This window comes from Ambystoma mexicanum, chromosome 3q, assembly GCF_040938575.1.
Source record: "Ambystoma mexicanum isolate Mex_15411 chromosome 3q, UKY_AmexF1_1, whole genome shotgun sequence".
Lineage (NCBI taxonomy): Eukaryota > Metazoa > Chordata > Amphibia > Caudata > Ambystomatidae > Ambystoma > Ambystoma mexicanum.
This window is the reverse complement of record NC_090926.1, coordinates 985,651,956-985,673,379: the sequence shown is the minus strand read 5'-3', so window position 1 is coordinate 985,673,379 and position 21,424 is coordinate 985,651,956. Positions and strand designations below refer to the sequence as shown.

The 21,424-nt window shown below is 45.3% G+C and overlaps 1 protein-coding gene across 2 annotated transcripts in view; it reads right to left on the bottom strand.

Moving 5' to 3' along the window:
- KIF19 (kinesin family member 19) overlaps positions 1-21,424 on the bottom strand; it is a 447,302-nt gene that overhangs the window by 134,574 nt on the left and 291,304 nt on the right. For both annotated transcript variants that reach the window (XM_069655131.1, XM_069655130.1), the window contains exon 5: positions 4,593-4,729. In XM_069655131.1, coding sequence (XP_069511232.1) covers positions 4,593-4,729 — 137 coding nt within the window. The remainder of the gene's footprint in view (positions 1-4,592; positions 4,730-21,424) is intronic.

The window sequence follows — 21,424 nt, the reverse complement described above, 5'->3', positions numbered from 1 at the left end:
CACATAAATATATATTTTAAAAAAGGTAGCAGGCGCTCCTCTCCAGAAAGAACATGGCATGATAACCTGTGCTGAGATGAGAGTTTGCAGCACATGCTTTTTGCTCACTGTACCTTTCACAGATGGGAAATATCCATTTGCATATCAGTCTTTGTCCCGCCCACATGGGCAGTCCAGCACCGAAATGCTATGGCAATACCTCTCTGAACAAGAGTACCAACAGCAACCCCATACACATGTTTCAGCCTTGTTGGGCCTCATCAGCGAGGAGAAGCTGTGCCTCTCTGAGCACAGTGAGCAGGGAGTCCACGTCTGGTTGCCCCCAGGTAACTCAGGGTGACCAACCCCAAGTTCTTTGCAAATATTTTAAAAATGGTAGCAGGCGCTCCTCTCCAGAAAGAACATGGTATGATAACCTGTTCTGAGATGAGAGTTTGCAGCACATGCTTTTTGCTCACTGTACCTTTCACAGATGGGAAATATCCATTTGCATATCAGTCTTTGTCCCGCCCACATGGGCAGTCCAGCACCGAAATGCTATGGCAATACCTCTCTGAACAAGAGTACCAACAGCAACCCCATACACATGTTTCAGCCTTGTTGGGCCTCATCAGCGAGGAGAAGCTGTGCCTCTCTGAGCACAGTGAGCAGGGAGTCCACGTCTGGTTGCCCCCAGGTAACTCAGGGTGACCAACCCCAAGTTCTTTGCAAATATTTTAAAAATGGTAGCAGGCGCTCCTCTCCAGAAAGAACATGGTATGATAACCTGTTCTGAGATGAGAGTTTGCAGCACATGCTTTTTGCTCACTGTACCTTTCACAGATGGGAAATATCCATTTGCATATCAGTCTTTGTCCCGCCCAAATGTTATATATGTATGTGCGTACCCTACTATGGTTTGTGTACTATGGAAGCCATCTTTTCTAAACATAGAAATATGTAACATAAGAAAGAAAAGTACACAAACCGTAGTAAGGTGTGCACATAAATATATAAATGCTTACTTTTATATATTTGTTTGCATGCCTTACTATGGTTTGTGTACTTCAAGGTGGCTTGCAAAGTACACAAACCATAGTAAGGTACGCACACAAATAGATAACATATATATATATATATATATATATATATATATATATATATATATATATATATATATATATATATATTTGTTTGCCTACCTTACGGTTTGCGTACTTTTCAAGCCATTCTTTAAAAACATTTCTATGTTTATAAAAGATGGCTTGAAAACACAATTCAATCCATCTTTTATAAAGCTTTGATGACAGTCAAAGCCTGAGGTGTCTTTGTCCGTCGGCATAGGTTTATAAAAGATGGCTTGAAATGTGTACTTTTCAAGCCATCTTTTATAAGCCTCGAAATATGTCGAGGAGTCCCCAGGTTCGCTGATGGTTAAAGACACTCGGCGACCTGGGGAAACAAAGGACAGTAACTTCCTCTGGTGACACAGCGCAAGGGGTTACCAGAGGAATTTATATTGACTGACAGAAGTGCCAGCCAGCCACACCATCACCGTCAGCTTACCTGACTTAATGGCAGGCACTTCTGCTGTTGCGGCTGCGGGGGCGGCTGGGTAATGTGTCCCGCCAATATTGCAGTGGGACTGGAGGGGCCCCGGTAGAGCCCCGGCTCAGCCCCATTTTTTGGAGACTGCCGGGGCCCAGCACTGGCTGGCCTTGGCCCACTTAAAGCACTGGCCAGCCCACTGTGCATGGTTACCCCTGCTCCTTGCAGGTGTCAGTTCTTCGTTTTTTTAACCCAAAGTGCCTACACCTGCAGGCAACTCGTTTAACTGTGCAGCCTCTACACGGGCTGCCTGAGGTGTCAGCTGGCTGGGGCTAGTCGGGGGCGGGCCCCGGCAGGGCCCTGGCTCGGGATTGGGAGCCCTTTGTGGAGACTGCCTCGGCTCGGCCACAGCTGGCCCAAGCCCACTTAAAGCCCTGGTTGGAAGACAACCAAGACAGAACAGCTTGAAGTGCTGTCATTAGGTTCTGCCCTCACTGGCTTCTGACCCACCCACCGTATCCAGCAAGGAGGAGCAAACCTGTCACTCATATACCTATGACACACGCCACATGTACTCAAGTGCATAACTTGGACTCCAAAGCAACTAGGATACAGGGGGCACTCATCAATGCTAAATGTCGTCGCACATGCCCTAGACACCACCGACATTATTACCACCAATAAACTTGCTATCACTGAATCCCGGCTCCACCCAGCAGCAGACCCCGCCCTCTTGCTCACTGTCTGGGAAAACTACAGCATCTTCAGGACTGATAGATCCACTACCAAAAGGGGGGTGGGGGGAGTAGCCATTATTGATAAGATGGCCTTATCGCACACGGCTACGCTGAACATTCATCTGATCTAAAAGACCTCCGGGCCCAATAGTGTCATTTGAGGATCATATAGCGCAACTCCTTTCTGCAAATACCAAACCTAGCTCTCAAACCTTATTACTGGGTGACCTTAACCGGGCTTTAATGATCCTAAGGACAACAACGACTTAGCTATTGCCAACACCATGTCGGCTTAAGGCTATACTCACCGGATTAATACACCTACACACATTAAAGGACGCATACCCAATTGATTTGCAGACCTTAACTGCAACACAAATATAACTTCAACTTCCAACTCCCAGTGCCCTTGGTCCGACCTTCATGTCATCACATTCATATTTTCAAGAACCTTGGGACCCACATCCAACTACCTGTTGCACCTGCTGCGTTATCCAGGAACAAACGAAATATCACAGATGATAACATCCTACCTTTGCTACATCCCATCACAGCACACCAAAACTCAGGGACGAATGACCCTGCCATCATCATTGATTTATATAATCAAACTATCCTGGCAGCCATTGACAAAGTAGCTCCCCTATCTATGTTTAAAGCTAAACCAGTAGTCCATCTCAACTCCTGCTACACCCCAAACATAAAAATCTTGTGCAGCTCAAAGCGAACCGCTGAGGCTAACTGGAAATAAGCAACAAATTAACTAAACAAAGCAAAGTTTGTTGAGGAGTCCAAAAATTATAAACAGGCAGTCCAAACAAAAAGTTCCACCTACGATGAGAGAATAACGAATGCCAAATCAGGAACAAAGGAACATTTTGTTATCCTGAGAGAACACGAGTCACCAGTGGCACTAACCGAAGTCTGCAACAAAGATACCAACTAGTGCACCAGTATTCCAAATGCTCTCTTTGATAAAACAGCCCTCCTACAATCTAAAATTGAAACAAAAAAAATGAATATTAAACCAGCCCCACAACCTCAACTGACAACAAGTCACGCGAGTCTTAACACAGCCCCACTATTCAAATTCTCACCTGTCTCCAACAGAGGTGCTAAAAATGATCTCCAGTCTCCAACCATCAAGATGCCAAGGTGACCAATGCCCTGCTGCGATCATCAAAATCTGCGCGCCTGACCTGTCTCCATTCATCACAAGCCTAATCAACGCCTCCTTTGAAAATAGCATAGTCGTGACTAATCTCAGATTCCTGGGTTCTCCCTTTGCTAAAAAAGCTATTCTAGACCGCAACATCCCGACAAACTACCGACTCATCACCACAGTACCCTTCCTTCTCAAAATATTGGAGAGAGTAGTGTACCTCCAGATCCAAAAATATCTGGAATCTAACAACCTCCTTGGACTACGCCAATCAGGTTTCTGCCTCAAGACATGGGACCGAAACAACTCTATTGGACTTGAAAATTCAAATGGATGAGTTTAAAGATAAAGGTAAATTAGCCCTCTGCCTCCTACTGAACCTCTATGCAGCGTTTGATCTAGTCAATCATAACATACTCTGCAATCATATAGTGTCAGCGGCCCACTTTTCACTGAAAGCCATTCAATGGATACAATCTTTCCTTATGGACAGAACTATGGAAGTATGAGATATATTATTGTACAAGAAGCAAAAGTCACTCTAAATTAATATGACCAACAAAAAAGCACGACTGCACTCGGCAGCAGGATAGCAATAGATGAATGTGTACTATGCTATACTTGATAATTGGCTCTATGCTTTTACTCACACATTCTACTTTTGTTTTTCCACTCTTAGTCACAGACTGAATTTTTCAAATCATGCTGTATTTCTGCTTACAAATACATGTTGAAAACTGTTATAAAGCAGGAACTTAGTAACCCACACATTAAAGGGAGGTTCCCAGTGCAACAGGCAGACTAGCTAGATTGCACCTGATGACCGATAATGTTTCTCATATTCTGGTAATGACAATGAATTTGTTAATTAGACTAGAGGAAGCCAAAAGATTGGCGAAACAATAGGCGTGGGCACCACAAGGTTGTGGTTGGCTAAACAGGTTGTATGTACCAGAGGATTTGATTTACCCAATCACATCCTTACAATCGATGTTAAAACCGAATATGAAGTAATATTCATTAAGTACATACATAATGAAACCATTATTGGTGAGACATATAAGATTGTGTATGCTTTAATTTAAAGAATTAATAGACACTGAGAGCACAATTGTGGGGAGACACTTTCTCATATTATATCTGCTTTCATAGCACGGGCCTCTTACCTCGAGGTAGGACATAGAGACCTCATATTCCATGTCGTCGCTGGTCTCCTCAATGGCCCGGAAAAGGTCGTTGAGGGTGCGCACGTAGATCCCTGGCTCGTAGTCGGTCCCCAGCATGGTATAAGTCTTACCACAGCCTAGAGGAAGATTCAGACGAGGGGAGAAAGTTAATAAAGGTCAGTTTACTGCCTTAAGTCTGAAAATACTACTTGATTCTCTACTGTGGACCAAGAAAAGTGTGTATGTTCATTTGGTTGGGAGCCAGGAATTGTGTTAATCTCTGTCCAAAAGCTTTTGGACTTCCTAGGGCTAATGGAAGGATCCAACACATGGCCTCTCTGTTGGGCTTCTGCAGGTGACAGGATGACTCCTTCAGTACAAGATTAAATGATGCTACCCGAGGGCGGTATACAGTCTTTCCATCAAATTAATTGCCATCGAATCATTAGCCATCGAAAGTCATTCATTGAAATGCTTTTCCATTGAAAATCATAGTCATTGAATACATTTCGATGTATTTCCAACTCAAACATACCTTTAAAATAGATATATGGATGTTTGGGTTGATGAAAGGGTTAATTTTGTTGGTAATTCAATGGGTTGAGGAATGGGGGTTGGGAGGATTAGGAAGAGGGGACCACTGGGAGTTGGAGGGGGGCTTTGAGGGGGACCCCCAATAAACAATAAACACCACAAATCAGAGGGAGATGTCTAGTGCTGAAATATATTATAGATTTCAGCACTGGACAAGGGTTAATTTTTGAAAAAGGGAGTTGGTGGGGGATTAGGGAGAGGGGACCCCTGGGAGTTGGGGGGGGCAATAAACAATAAACACCACAAATTAGAGGGAGCTGTCTAGTGAACTACATTATAGATTTCAGGACTGGACTAGGGTTACATTTTGAAAATTGGAGTGGAGGGGGACTGTGAGGGACCACTGGTGTTTTGTACAGCTCCCTGTAACGTTATAACGTTATGCATGTTTCACAGACTTTCCATGCAAAAAATGTAAAGTGTTTATATAACGAAACCCTATTCGATGAAAGGGTTTCAATGCATAAACACTTTGCACTTTATGTATGGGAATTTGATGAAAAATCTTTCAATGGAAATGTTTCAATGGAACAAACCATCGATGGAAAAATGGTGAATCGAAGACAAGCAACCCCCGAGGGCTACCATTCATTGGTGCTTACGTGTGAAGCCCTGGTGAGACACCTGAGGATTCATTTACCTCTGACTGCAAGTGGAGTGGAAAGTGTGCTCGATGTCCCCTAACATACAAAATAGTGAGGTAAGCACTCACCTCTGAGAATTTTTTGTGACTTCATGACACAGATTCTAATCCTGACAATGCAGCCTCACACATCATCCTTCCGAGGTTGATAGACTGAGTACCATAAATAGTGTGTGTTTGTATATAATAATGACACCTATTATTAGAACCATCAGAAGCAAGAGAAAATCTATGTGGCATTCTGTATTTAAACGGCATAGAAAGCATGAGACAGCAGGCCAAGTGCTCCAGAGAGCCACATTACTCCGTGTGCATTCTGTGCTTGCTTGAAGAACTCCTAGTGTGCTATGGAGATTGGCCTTGGGTGGCGGATGGGCCTCAGTGAGGGGATGGACATCTGTGTGGGATGGGCCACAAGGAAGGTTTGGGCCTCAGGGTAGGAATGGACATCAGGGCACAGATGGGCCTCATGGTAGGTATGGCTCTCAGAGCAGGGGTGGCTATTGTAGTCGGGGCAGTCCACAGAAAGAAGATCGACATTGAGGCCAGTGGGCACTGACCCATAGGGAATTCTGGAGGGGTCCCAATGGGACTCTACACCATGGACCTCTTGTGCGGGTACTCTGGTTTTCTGCTCCTCTAACCTTCTCTCCCAATTGCCGCCCTGCCCTTCCTTCCACCTCACTTGATACCCCACATCCTTTTGAAGCAGAGAATGTGTCAGAAAGCTTCCAGCATGTTCTTTTTCACTCTTAACAAACGTTCTATATAAGATTCATTTTGATCTAATCCCTATATAGTGATGCATGTGCTTTAATATTTACTCTTTGGACCAATATATCCAATTTGTATGGGCTTCTGGCTTGAGATGTGATGGTCTGCAGGTTGGGCTAGGTCTTGGGTACAAATGAGCCTCAGCTGAGGATCAGAGAGGTTCCTTGGATGATGTTCGGCGAAGGGCCAAAGTGTAATGTTTGGTAAGGTTAATTTTGGCTTGGAAGAGCAGTGGAGCAATGTCCGTCGTGTACAATGCAATGCTGTTATCACTAGTGGATCATACTATTATTTTGAATGATAGATTATGGACCTGATACATGGAATTATTTGCAAGTAAAATCAGTGATTTGTGTTCCATTTTGTGTGCAATTCCCTGTTCGTCGATTCATGAAATCGACTGCAGAGGACTTTCCCTGGACTTGCGTGGATTTCACTCCGGCCGGGCACATCTTTGCGAACGGCCAAGTGTCTTGCGCGAGACACCACGAGGGTGTGGGCGTGGCTTGCGCAGAGGGCTGGGAAGGGAGCAGAACTTGCGAAAATGTGGCCGTTACAAGGGACGGCCTAAAGGCCGTCCATCGCATGCCCACATCTGCACGGAACGACACGTATTCATGAACCCAACCACATAAGCTCTCGCCAGGGAAAAGGCCACGCAAAGGCCTCATACTATCCGGCACCCTAAGGCAGGCATAGAGGTGCTTGCGCATGGGATTCGCAGAGTGAAGGAAAGGTCCCAAATCGGATTTTGAGGTGCGTGCATGCAATTGTGGTTTCCGATTGGGGTGCGTGTAAGCATCGTATTGGGGTGCAGGAGCTATTTGCGAGGGTTCACACGCATATTTACCAGCAGATTACAACCTTTGTGTTCAGTGCTCTGCATGTTGAAGGGGCGCTGCACGTGGTTCTGGGGAATCCCACGCCCCCCGCCAGGGTGCTGGCTTGGTTGTGGGGTTTCGCAGGTGGTCTTGTCGGGTGCATTGATATGCGTTGGAGGAGTGGCACGGTCCCTCTCCATGGCTGGAATGGCTTAGCGTTTGGGCGTGTAGTGGGCATTCCTCATGCAGGCTTTGCATGAGGTGGTTCTGCATGCAGATTTCATTCTGTGCGACTGGCCGCGCATAGTTATTTTCAGAGCATGGCATTTGCGGGATCAATGCACCCTTTTTCATGAATCGGGTCCTATATATCTGTCATGTTACACTTGATACTATAAATAGAGTTATAGATGAGAAGATAGTAACAATAATATCCAGAACTTCATCCCAGAAAAGAACTTCAGATCCGCTGTCCAAGCCTTAGTCCTCTCCCACCTGGATGGTGACAATGCCCTTTTGCAAGGTCTTCCAGTGACTACCCTGGCACCCCTGGGATGGGTCCTGCATGCTGCAACAAGACTCATCAAAGAACTCCGTAAATTGGACCACATCACCCTGACCCTCATTGAACTACACTGGCTCCCTCTGCAGGCCTATATCATCTATAAATCCTGTTGCATCATCTAAAAGGCTGTCACCCTGAAGGCCCCAAGCTACCTCACTGAGAAACCCAGCATCTCCGGAGGCCTGCGATCTACCAGAAGTAAGGAAATGTGCAGACTAGAACTCCAAAGTTGCAGGAAGGAAAGACCAGAAGACAGGCCTTCTCTGTCTACACACCAAGACTCTGGACCCTCCTCGCCATAAGCATCAGGCCTGCCCCATCGCTTTTACAGTTCAGGAAAGAGCTCAAGACATTTCTCTTCAAGCAATGGCTCCTCCTTAACAACTAGATCCCCACACCCTGCACTCCCCACCCTACCTGCGACTCTGTGATCTGCACCCATCTTCCCCTCCTCCGGTTGCTTGCGAATCCCTTGCTGCCAATCGCCCGCACTCGCCCTCCCCTTTTAGTTTTCCACTCCATTTTTCTCTGCTTCCCTCACTGTGTTCTTCTCTATATGATTACAAGGCACTCCGTTGCTTCTCGAAGCTAGGTCCGTGCACAATAAATACCCTATCAATAATAATAATAGTTATAGCTATAGAAAAATATTCAGCTGAGGCATTCAGAGTGACATTTAACAGACAATAGAAAAGCTAGATTTCATTATGTCACACAGAACGTCTGAGATGGAAGGCACCCCATAGTCATTACCTACTTCTCTATTAATCTCTATGTTGTATATGGTGAAAACCATGACAAGCATTGCAGAAAAAATGACGATATAAGAATATCAGGTTTTCTCTGCCCACACACCACAGCATCCCAAAAATAAGAAAAAATACATCCCAGTGCAAAAGCTGTATACCCTGTGATAGGCTGAGAAGTGAGAGACCACAGTATTTTGTAGAGGAGGAGCCAAGTACCCCCAGTCCACCGGTCCCGCCTACATTACCTGAAAAGTATGAACCAAAGTATGTGACGAATACTGGACCAATAAGAAATCAAGAAGAAGAGCAATGACTCTGTGCAGTACCCTTAAGAATACCTATACCTAAGGGAATATGGGAAGTGAAGTACTCATTGAGGAAACCATATCTACAACCAAGACAATATGATGGTCATTTGAACACGATTCCTGATGAAACAAAGAAACTGAATGATCAGGATGAATGGTGACGTCATACAAAACTGAATCGACTCCATATAGAAGATAACCAGACCAGAGAGGCAGACAATTTATAAAGAACAAAGAGGTACTAAGGATAAGAGATGTCTTGGGATCAAGATGAAGAGACTTATGCAATAAGCATGATGAAGATACTTAGTTTAAACGTGTACAGATGCAATGAAACGCAAGCAGAAAAGCAATCATGAATCTAGCCACATGCTTATAGTGAATAGATTGCGGCAAGCGCCAACATATACATATACATATAAACCTCATAGATACATTTGGATTAAATAAAGAATGAATGTTCCACTACGTATATAGCAGTCGTGAGCAACGAGGAAGGCCTCAATTCAGTGTCAGAGTTACAAAAGCAAGTGAATTAAACAGAATGTATTTCAGCTAAGGAGTTGGATGAGCCAAGAGAGCCAAGGTCTTATCAGAACTAGAATTGGCTGACATTGATATACAATTAACATGAAAGAACAGAAGCTCCTTTTCAAGAAGGTCAAGTGAACACCAAAAGACATCAGAGGACTATTGGAGAATAACTCAAATACACAAAAAAGGCTCAAATTGTGATGTCCAGTCACGTGATGTAAGAAAGTTGGATGCATGAGACGATCACACCTACGTGCGGAAGCCAAACAGTACACATATGCCTTAAAAATTCTCAGAGAACAGTACAGACTCAACGCTGACTAACTAATTGACACTGAACCATTGAGGTGATGATGGATTAGAGCAGGCTTGTCCAACCTTTTTGAATGTGGGGCCGAAGCATTACGTTTTTGTTAACCGGTGGGCCGGTGAGCCAAAAGTCAACACCCTTACCCAAAGCAGTATATTCAAAATCGATGGTGTGTGACCTTTGACACAATAGCATCACAGGCAGTGATAGCCATGCAGTCCCAAAGATAGCTTTTGGTGTCAGGGACAGTGATCAAAGGTTCGTTTTTTGTGATTTCTCCACCAGTGTGTGTGAGTTGATATTTTTCTGAAACAGTGGGTGACGATATACTAGCTGAAGGGAATTGTATGGCTGGCTGTTCCTGAGTAGACCTCCTCTGAAATCACAGTGATTGGTCTGGTATGAAAAGTGGGGTATTTATCATACTTGACTCAATTGATGTTTCTTCCTCCACCTCTTCTACAACATCCACTTTCAATACTTCTTGCATCTGTTCCGTATCCTTGACACTATTCGTCAAACTCACGTACACTAGCCTGGCCAGAATTCTCTTTATTGCTCTCTGTTCATTTGGCATGGTATAGCATAACCCACAAATGGCATCCATCGTAACGGCAATTGTGTTCAAGCTGTGAAGTCATTTCAGCTGATTATGAATGCCATAATCTTCCACCAACACCTCACAGAAGGAGGATACATCATTCAGAAAAGGGAAACAGTTGCTGATGGCTTCTACACAACATCCTTATTGCTATCCTGAGTGTAAGGGTCGTGTGAGCACTGGTCATTAACTTTTAAACTGAGACCTGGGGGGGTTACATAGCTACTTGAAGGCTGTTGTCTGTCTCTTCCCCTTGTGTGCTGGACAACTGGGGTGTCTGGGGAGACATAAAATGAAAAGAAACCCCTCCCTCACAGGAAAGTGCACGGACACCAGATAGAAGAATTCAATTACCACAAAGGCTTCTTCATGGAGAGCATAGATGCTCCCGACCCTGCAAGTAAACCAGAACCTAGGAATCTCTGATGGATTCCCGCACACCATAGATTTGCCCTGGGTATTGGCTTGGCCCCTAAAGACTTTATAAGATTTTGCCTGTTTAATTCATGAATCGTGACTATAGTTAGTACCTATTTTCATTTTCTCTATATTTAATGTGTGAATGTGTGAAGTTTTCAGTAATAAATGTTATTTTCATTTCTTGAGTAACTTAACTACGATTACGCTATGTTACAAAACGTGTGTACTGCACCAAATCACTACTATAGTGTTCAAAGAGCGCCAAGGCTTGTCTGGAGGTTGGTTGCTTTACTATATGATTGGTGTATCTCAAAAAGTGTGCTTTTAAACTGGCTATCTGCTGCAAATCAAAGGCTTTTTGGGTCCTTGTATGACTGTCAATTATGGTGGAGTTTCTGGTATGGCAGGGAATGAGGGTACATTCTCAATTATGCTACAGGCCTATTCTGGACTTATAATATTGAAGAAAGGTCATAATGTATTGCATTTAAATAGGGTATCTGTGCTACTGGTAATAATTGCAATATCTCCATCACAGAAACTCTAATAATCTTTATTTGTTTGTTGTTATGTAGGCTATAGGAATCCAAAACGCTGAGCATGTATTGCTGGTAGGCACAAAATAAGCAATGTCGAAGCCAATAGGTTACAATTTGAGTATTATACTAAAAAGCTTCTGTGAGCTCATTTTGAATGTGTGGGAGGTGAACGTGTGGAGTGTAATTAAAGGCCCCAAACCAACGGAACTGAAGGGTCATGTGAAAAAGGCCTACCTGTCATTACCAAAGGAAAAGCAGCATGTTAATTCACAAAGGAAGAAGAAATTCAACGGTCACTTTCACATGAAAAACAGGGTGTTTAAACACTGACACCAAAACGGCATTGCATGTGTGTTTGCAAGTTAAAGCAAGACATGAGAAAAATGTACACCTGCCAACATAAAGATGTCAGGGAAAAGACATGGGGCCCCATTATAAGTTTGGCGTTCTGGAAATCGGAAATAAGGGTGCCGGTAGCAACATACTGGCACCCTTTACAGACAGCCAAACTTCAAGTCTGCTGGCAGGGGCATGGTACCCCAGGCAGGCCTGACCACACTCAGCAGGGATATCATTTTCATACTCATCCGTATGAGTAGCTGTGGTATCTGTTTCCGTGCAGGTGTCGGTGTGTGGCGGCTATTCCTCCACTGTGGTTAAGGCCCTATGCGGAGAAGCCGGCCGGCGCTTTCGTCTGGAAGGGCTAGGCTGCCACTTTGGCCTGGTAGGACTTTGCCTGGGGGGACTCCTAGTCAGAGTCCTGGGTTGACTGCCTCTGCTGAATTTCCGCCACCAATGTATGCAACATATCCCTGTGTGCTGGCTGTGATGCAAAGGGTGCAGCCGGGCACAGATCTGGGCTGAAACCCCTTGGAGGGGTAAATGGCTGGTACAGTTCCCAGCGTGAAGATCCCCCCTTGGACATGGGCCCTCAGCCCCCTTCATGGTTTGAGTAGAAATCCTCAGGTAAATGTTCATCCTCCGAACTACTATAAATGTAAGAAGATTTCCTCATCAACGACACAGGCGCTGAGGGAGACACCCTCATGAGTCTCGGGAGAAAGTCTGACATAGGCAGTAACTCCCTCAACCAACCTGAATCTTCGGGGAGGATGCGATGATGTGGATCTGCAAGATTGGTGCTGCCGCCAATGAGGTCGGGGTCGGTAGAGCAGACGTAGGCCATGGAGGCAGAGACACCCTTGGTGTAGTCGTTGTGAATGTATAAACGATGGTTGCGTCCAAACTCTTCATCAACGAAGGAATGGTAGATGTTGACGGGGTCGTTGACGGGGTCGTCGATGAAGTGGTCGCAGAAGTGGTGGTCATCGATGGTGTCGTGGTCATCAACTAAGAGACCGTTGACAAGGTGGTCTTGAAACACAAAGTTGGCATCGATGAGGCTGTGGTCCTGATGGACGAGAGTATCGTCAACGAGTCCTTGAGACCGACGATCACGAAGACGAGGGAGGTGCCGACAGGTCTTCAACATGCCTCATCTTCAACGACTTGTCCTTGGAGTGCTTGTGCTTGAAAGGGGTTATGGAATTCCTTGCAAATGGTAACCCACTAGCCGGTAGGATTACCGGCGACGGTGCCAGCGACAGGGAGCGGCCCTTTCCTGAACCAGATCCCCCAGCAGCATGACCTTTGTGGGAGCAGATGTATGATGTTTCGCCGTCGTTTGGATCCCCTCAGAAGGAGCATTCTCAAAGGACCTCAACCTCCTTTTCTCAGAGGGAACATGCTAATGGGACCTGCAGTTCCTCGACAAGGCATGACTGCGCCCAGAGGGCGCATCAGAGGCCTTCTCCTGGTTTATCCAAGCTACCAACCTCTGTTAGCGATCCTTCTTGGTCTTTGCCGGGAAGCCACAACAGATCTCACACACATCTTCATAATGTTCTGGGTGGAGATAATACATGCACTTGGGTTCCAATCCTTGACATAAACGTTATTCAGGCCACAGGATTTGCAGGCCCTGAAGAGACTTCTCTTACTCACCTCAGACATCTTTGAGGTGAGATTTAGGCCCAAGCATGGGCCCACCGAACTCACAGAAAAAAGATCTGACGATGGACATGCGATCTACGCTGACAATGCGTCCCCACTGCTGGTAGGCAACGCGCGACAGTCAAAGTGGAAAAGGTCAAAGAAAACAATCAAAAAGGTCAAATTTCCCAGGGTGCAAAGTGAGAGGCCTCCGGAAAAACCGAAACGTGCGGTATAAATCTGAAGATAGCCACCAGGGGTGGAGCTTAGGAGGACGAGTGTCATTGGCTTCAGTAAGTATGACGCAAAGGGCACTGATAGGCTATAGTGCAGATGAGCAGTTTAAAGCTTAAAGCTAAACTGCTTTCTTTTTACCAAGAATTGCCAACCTGACGACGGGGGATATTCATGAGCATGTGAATACATGCAAGACCCCATGCTGGAGAACATCAGCCAACCTACACAAGCAAAGTTCAAAAGCGTCAACAAAATGAAAAGCACTGCCTCATGCAATAACACCCCCAGATCGTCGAAGTACCTCTGCAATGACATCTTGGGCCATTTCAGGAACAAAGACCAACAACAACCAGCAGCCCATCGACGCAGCTACCTCAACTACAATGGACCGGGTACTGAAATCCTGACAGCATCAGCAGAACTCAGCCAATTTAGACAAATTATCTAAGAAATCATGTTCAAACTAGTGAAATAGACTAATAAGGCCATTATCACTTAATGACCCTTCCCAATGGACGTTTCAAAAACGTACTCTGCAAATAAAATAAACTCCAGCCTATTATTTCCAAAATGTATGAACTGATTTCCTGAAACCAGAATAGTACCAAAGGCTTTTCCTCTCCTTAAGAATAGTGCAGGAAGAGCGGATGACCCTGCTAACAACAGGCCCATATCCAACTTTCCGTAACCAGCCAAAACCCTGCAGAGCTGTAAATACAAAGAACTCCTCGAACACATGGAATCAAATGGGATAGTGAACGAATCTCAGGTAGGATTTAGAGAAATGAAACAATCGGAACAGACACTTCTACTATCCAACTAAGAAGACTTAAATATTTATGCTAACAAAAACATATTTTCAGCCCTCTTTCTATTGGACATATCGTCAGTGTTTGATCCCATTAGCCACATAACGTTAATGAAGAGACCAAAAGAAACTGGAATTCTCAACACTGAATTACAATGGATGAAAACCTTCCTCACCGATAACATGGCACAACCTATCAAACTACTGTCACTTCAAGAACATGACCGATCAAATGCAACGTCCCACAAGGATCAGGTCTCTCATCACTTCTTTTCAACGTATACGTGGCACATCTCATGAAACCAATTGCCAATTGAAAATCCAGGGCGAATATGTTACAACTATGCAGACAACACCCAAATGATTTTTAAGATGACACCAGATATTGACTCAACTCTCTCACTAGCTTCCTTTGAAAGATAAATATCTGGAAGACCAATACCAGCTTCAAACTAAATCCAAACAATATCCCTAAGGATTGGTTCCCAGCAAAATTCTGATCACAGCTGAATGGGAAGGATGTGACTTGTGTTAATGTGCTGATACATATAAAGATAACAGATCTAATGTGTGAGCTTGGGGCAGGCGCACACGCACGGATGTGCTTTCTACGCCAACCTCTGACTTATTATGGTAATATCATAGAAAGTCGAAAACGGTTCATGTGTTGTGCCTATAAATCAAAAACAACAATAAAGAACAAAAGTGTGTTAGCCCTGTTGCTGTGATGTCATGAGTGAGTGATGGAACTCATGAATATTATGGAAGGTTCCTTCCAAGAGATTTCATGAGCTACAGTTGGAAGAGCTATCTGGATGCTGAGGACAGTTGGATTGGAACTTGCTTCTACCCAGCTGAGCCTTCGGCTTTTCGTTTACTACAGACAGCTTTCTTGGAGGAGGAATATCAGGCTTGATGCATTCACATAGAAGAAGCTTTCATTAGACTGCACAGAAGGGCATCGTAAATTGATTGCCCACGTCAGCGATGTCGTCAATCTCTTGTCTGTTTGCCCAGCCAGATGGCAGGGAGACGGGAAATTGGAATGGTAGAGCTGCACGGAGTATGTTCCTACACGGGCGTCTGCGCAAAATTGGCATTTAAGAAAGTGTAAGCAGTCTGGAAAATAAGGGAATAACACGACAGCAGAACATTTTCAGAAGGCCTTGTGATATGATATGATATGGCATTTGTAACGCGCCTATACACAGGTGTTTCAAGGCGCAACGAGGCGGGGAGGGGAGGAACAAGGGGAGACAGACAACGATCCTACTAGGCCAGGTGTCATTCAGATCGCGCAAGTGCAGGGGTGGGGGAGGGGGAAAAGTGCAAGGGGAGGGGGGGAAGTGCAGTACAAGGTAAGTGGCGTAAAGTAGTAAATAAATAGGGCCAGCTGGTGGCAAGTGCAAGGTAAGTGCAGAACAAGTGCTGGAAAGGGGGGGGGGGCTGTAGGGATACAGAGACAGTCCCGCAGTGCAGAGGGGATTCCAGGGCATCAGTGCAAGTGGAGAGTGGCTGGGCCCAGGACCGAGGCCGTTAAGAGTGGTCCAGTTGCAGAATCAGTGCAGTTTCAGTGAAGAATATTAGCTGTTCAGCAGTGGAGAGGGAGAGAGAAAGCAGAAGCAAAGAGGAAGGTTTTGAGGTGCTTCCGGAACCAGAGATGGTTCTCCTCAAGTTTCAGGGAGGCAGGAAGGCTGTTCCATAGGGAGGCCCCTGCCGCGGAGAGAGATCTACCCCCAGCTCGTTGCTTCGAGAAGCGGCTGACCCTGAGGGAGTTGGAGGCGGATGAGCGAAGGGCTCGGGAAGGAAGATATTTGGGAAGAGAGAGTTGAAGGTATTTAGGACCAAGGCCCCAGAAGGCCTTGTGGACAATGCAGAGGGTTTTGAACTTTATCCTCGCAGCCACTGGGAGCCAGTGTAGAGATTTCAGTCCTGGAGAGATACGGTCCCTGGGCTTGAGGCCAAGGACAAGTCTCGCAGTTCTGTTCTGGATGAGTTGCAGAGGGCGGAGAGTGGAGGCAGGCAGATTAAGATAGAGGCTGTTACAGTAATCCAGCTTCGAGAGAACCAGGGCTCGGGAGACAGTGAGCTTCTGGGGGAAGGAGATGAAGGGAAGAATACCTCTGAGGAGTGTCCTCCAACCAAATGTCAATAGGCCAGATTGGGAACGGGGAGTATATCTGTGAGAAAAGGAATGGGAGACTACTTTGGGAGAGTGGGTAATGGCTTGACACTCTTAATCTGACCCCAGACAAGACGGCTATGCGAAAAGCCTACATCAAATAGCCGGGGTACATTTTTAGTTAGTGAAGACCGAGCCTAGGTTTTAACACAACGAGAGAGGTTGGGGGGTGCAAGGCTCACACCAGAGATGAAATACAGTTAAAGAATAAAATACATACGGTCCACTCATACACAGTGAAATCCATGAATTCATTAGAAGCAACAAGCAGGCTTGGTATGTTATTGGGAACAGGGAAACCGAATGCAAATTGAAATTTAGAGATGCAAGGCAGGTCTCCATTCAAGTCTATGGTGAATAGGACCATAAAGGGAAAACTGTTAAGTGCCACCTGTGTCTTTTGTCCAAGGCTACATTTGCAGGCCTGGCTGAGTCAGGAGACTAATCTGGCCTGAAGATGGGAACTGGTCTAATGTCCAGATTTACTTGGGTCTTGGAGAAAGCCACAACGTTTACTCGCATATGGCTGGATTGGGATGCCGACAGAATCCCATGTAGCCCAGTTTAGAGCCTTTCACCTTTGCCCTTTCTGTAGACACACTCGAAGGTGGAGTCCTGAGAAGAGTGATGTACAATTTCCCAGCCAGTTGTTTGTTTACCTGGATGACTGGGGCATGAAGGCTAGAGCGGGAAGCAGGTTCCTCTGGTCAGACCATGGGGCCTTTGGGGCCATTGGCTGGCCTGGCTTTGGCCTACCAAGGTTAATGGTGACTCTGCACCTGCCCCACCAAAGAGATGCTGATGCAGGAATACCCCCTGGCAGGGTCAATGGCCCCAAACGGGCTAGTTTGGAGACTGCAGTGTGAACAGCAGGAGTGCCTGAAAAAGCTCTAAACAGGAGGCAGTGCCTCTGGAGATTGGTTGGCAGAGGGCAAATCTATGTAGTCAAATATCCCGGTTCGTTCCCCATAGAGTTATGGAGTACACGTGGCATTGGTGAGGGTCCCACAGCATTGTTTTAATCACTTCAAGAAGTAGAAGATGGGAACCTTGTGAGGATCAAGTAGCTCAGAGAGGGCTTTTGAGCAGGCAGTGAAGGTCACACCGCTTGCGGATTGGCTCAGTGGACTGTCCCAGTATGGTAAGCTCAGGCTATCTACAGAGTCTTCAGCAAGTCTTTAATCACAAAGTGTAACTTTTACAAAGTTTAAACAGGGTGATTGGTGGTGCCTAGAGCTCTTTGTACAGGTTTGTAATTGTTTAGGCAGCGCACAATAATCACCGACTCTCCAACCAAACTAACTGTCCCTTCAGATGTAAACTTGCCCTAGATATTAGTAATGTGCTTCTTATCTACGGTGAGGGGACAGAGAGAAGACTGACCCTATAGTTCAACTATAGTACAGCATAAACAATTATAGTTTTATGGTAAAAAATGCAATCAAACCAGGAATCACAGTTACATATCTTTTTCCTGTATGTTTGACCAAAGAAAAGTTAAAGTCAGTGTATGTGGACCACATTGGCACACATCATATTTATAAAAACTAGCTACAGCAGGTAACCCGTCATTATTAGGACGCCCCTTTTTTTGAGGGGCTGGTCGACCGGTTTCATTGGCTGACAAGGTTGATGCCACTTTCTTCAGGACCTATTGTACTACTGTTAGTTTGTTGCACATATGTTCTCACGGCTGGTTGTGGTCTCCTATGTGTTCTGACTGGCATAGGTTTATCTGCTGCCCCAATCACAGCGCTTCACGGTGTATCCAGTGATAAGGTGCTCTGTGCATGTGCATTGCTTATTGGACCTTCGTTTATTGTCTGTATTTCTTTTAAAAGTCCAGGAACGCCTCCCAATTCCTCAGCCGAGGCCCACATACACTGCTTTTAACTTTTTTGTGATCAAACATACAGGAAAAATAAAAGGATCAGTGATTCCTGGTTCGATTACATTTTTTACTATAATACTATCTTTTTTAGGTGTGCTATAGTTGAATTATAGGGACAGTCCTCTCTCTGTCCCCCCACCCGAGATAAGCGGCACATCACCGATATCTAGGGCAAGTATACATCTGAAGGGACAGTTAGTTTGGTTGGAGGGTCAGTGATTATACTACGCTGCCCAAACAATTACAAACCTGTACAATTCTGTGTGAAAAACAGGGAATATGTACGGGTATTATAACCCACTCCTAGTCCTCTTTTTGTATATATGGCGATTAGAGTTCATCAGATTCTGCTACAAAAGGACAGTCATGGTGAAATACCTGCTTGCCTGCAACATGCCAGTGCCACCGTTCGGTCTCCACTTTGCTCCCAACAGCTTAAGAACTGAAGGTAGATGGACTGCCTTCCAATGTTTGTGGAGCGGCAAAGAAGAACCCCCCAATCTCCTCTGCCCACAGCTGGCTGAGGTTATTTAGATGAACATAAGGCCTGGCCCGAATCCATTGTGCAGCATATATATAAGTCCTGCAGAATGCAGCCTACACATTTACATGATAAGTGCCTTGAGTTCACATCTTTCAGCTGAAAGGGACAAATCCTACTGGTCTCTCCGAGAGACACCTTCTGCGGCCTGTCCCAATTCTGCTGTCTGCTCTACTTTAGATGTTAGTTCTGCTAGGTTCTTCGGCCAAGACCCAGGGCGGATGCCAGTCTGAACACAGGTCTGCAGAGTAGCTCGCGGGTTCATAAAGCACATCAACAGGATGCCTTTTCCGGCCCTTGAAAATCAATGCTTAGCCCGGCAAGGGCAATGCAAGTAAGACAGCTCCATCTGCTAGGGAAACCAGAAGCCACAAAGATCCAACGAGACCATTGTCTGTACAGGTGTTTCAAAGTGTTAAATAGAATGAAAGGGTGATTCCATTGGTGAGTCTTCTGACTCACTTGCCAATAGTGATGTCCAAAGCCCAAGTTACCCCCCACTTTCTTCATCCAAAAGGATACCAGGAACTCTCAGAGGGCTGCCTTGTGCCTCTCCACACACCGATTCCAGTTCTTCACAGCTGCAAATGGAATCTAAGAGGCTTGTGCATATGACTCATTTCACCTTGAAGTTACTTTCCACCAGTGGGTTGGAAGGATTATTGCACATGTCGTGGGTTCCCTCCAGCAGACTTGACTGCACAATATTTTCCGCATTTCCTGCAAAAGTCAAACTCCCTCTTCTGGCTATAGGAGGCCATTCACTCACACGCACATGCATGACCATTGGGGAACAGGGCTCTGAGGGCTCCCAGAAGACGGCTTCATCCCGCTGGCTTTTCCAGACAGTAAAATAAATATATATTCCAAACTGAAGCCTGGAAGAAAGTGAGGCTTTTATACTTTGCTCATAAATTGGTCTTCAATCATTAAAATACAATTCAAATGTTCAATGGGCAAGTATGGCAGATCAGCCAGTAGATACACCTTCTACTTGTGGCAGGCAAGTAAGGTTACAGTCTGGCTCTTTCATATGACTCCAGCAGAGTTCATGTATACATTGCAGGCGTTCTCAGTGCTGCTAGGAAGTCCAGCTTCTTTGCGGGAACATTTCACATGCACATGACTTTGAGGGCAGCTTTGACTCAGTTCGTATTGGTCGGCTTACATTCCAGGGAGCTTTTAATATGACATGGGCACATGCCGGACCAGGCACACACAGTAGAGAAAACAAAGGCATCAGCAGCTGTCAGAAACGGTCCTGTTGAACAAATACATTCTAGAGGATCTATGTATTATTGCGAAAATAAAATGTCGAATTCCAAAATACAAAATTGTTTTTTTCCCCCTTCCACCACCCCTATATATGCGGGGGAGATCCCCAGAGCCCCCTACTATATACCTACGCCGTTTTTATGCACAACACCCACATCCCACACATATACATATTTATTTATAGGGTAAAAAGGGGCTTTCAAAATTCGTTTTTTTCGGATTCGAAATTATTGCATTCTTTATTTTGGTGTGATCCCTTCTAGGGGGACATAGCAGCAGACCCTTCCGGACAGGACAGAGTCTCTGAAATACCATTTGGGCTGTGTGGCATGGGCAGTCATATTCCGTGGTGAATTGAATATAGAACACTGATACAGACCTTGTGATCCAAATTACTACAATGCCTGTTGAGAAAGAACATGAGGAATAACAATAGAAGAAGGACATAAAGATCACAAAGCCACCCTCAGTCACCAAACCACCCTAACAATCAGTGAGCCTTTGCACAAGGTACGGGTTTCTTCACAACGGAATCTGATTGGCCACCCCATTATCCTAAACTATGATAATTATGTGTGTAGGTGCGCTTGTACCTCAGGCCACCTATGTGTAGAGGAGCCGCTGCATACCTCTGCAGGAAACCCTGTGCCCCCTTCCTCCCATATATTGGAGACACGAGACCGTGCCGTGTTGGCCACCAGCCGTTGTGCCAATACCACAGCGTGTGTTCGAGAGAAGATACCTGTTGAGACAACCTTACCGAATGTTTCCCCCAGAAGTGATGATAACCTAAGGGAGGAACTCCCTGAAGGAATATCACAAAGAGCAAAGAAAAGAAGCTAGTGACGTCACAAAAAGTATGCACGACATCCCAAGATACTGGCTGAAGACGATGTATAAATCCTAAAGAAACTAATGATGAAGTAAAGAATCAAGTGAACTTTTAAATATGAAAAAGAAGATTACACGTGCACACAGTGCTGCAAAAAATCAACCATTCAATAAATGTACAGATGCTGAAACATAAGGAAGACCATGTCATCATAGA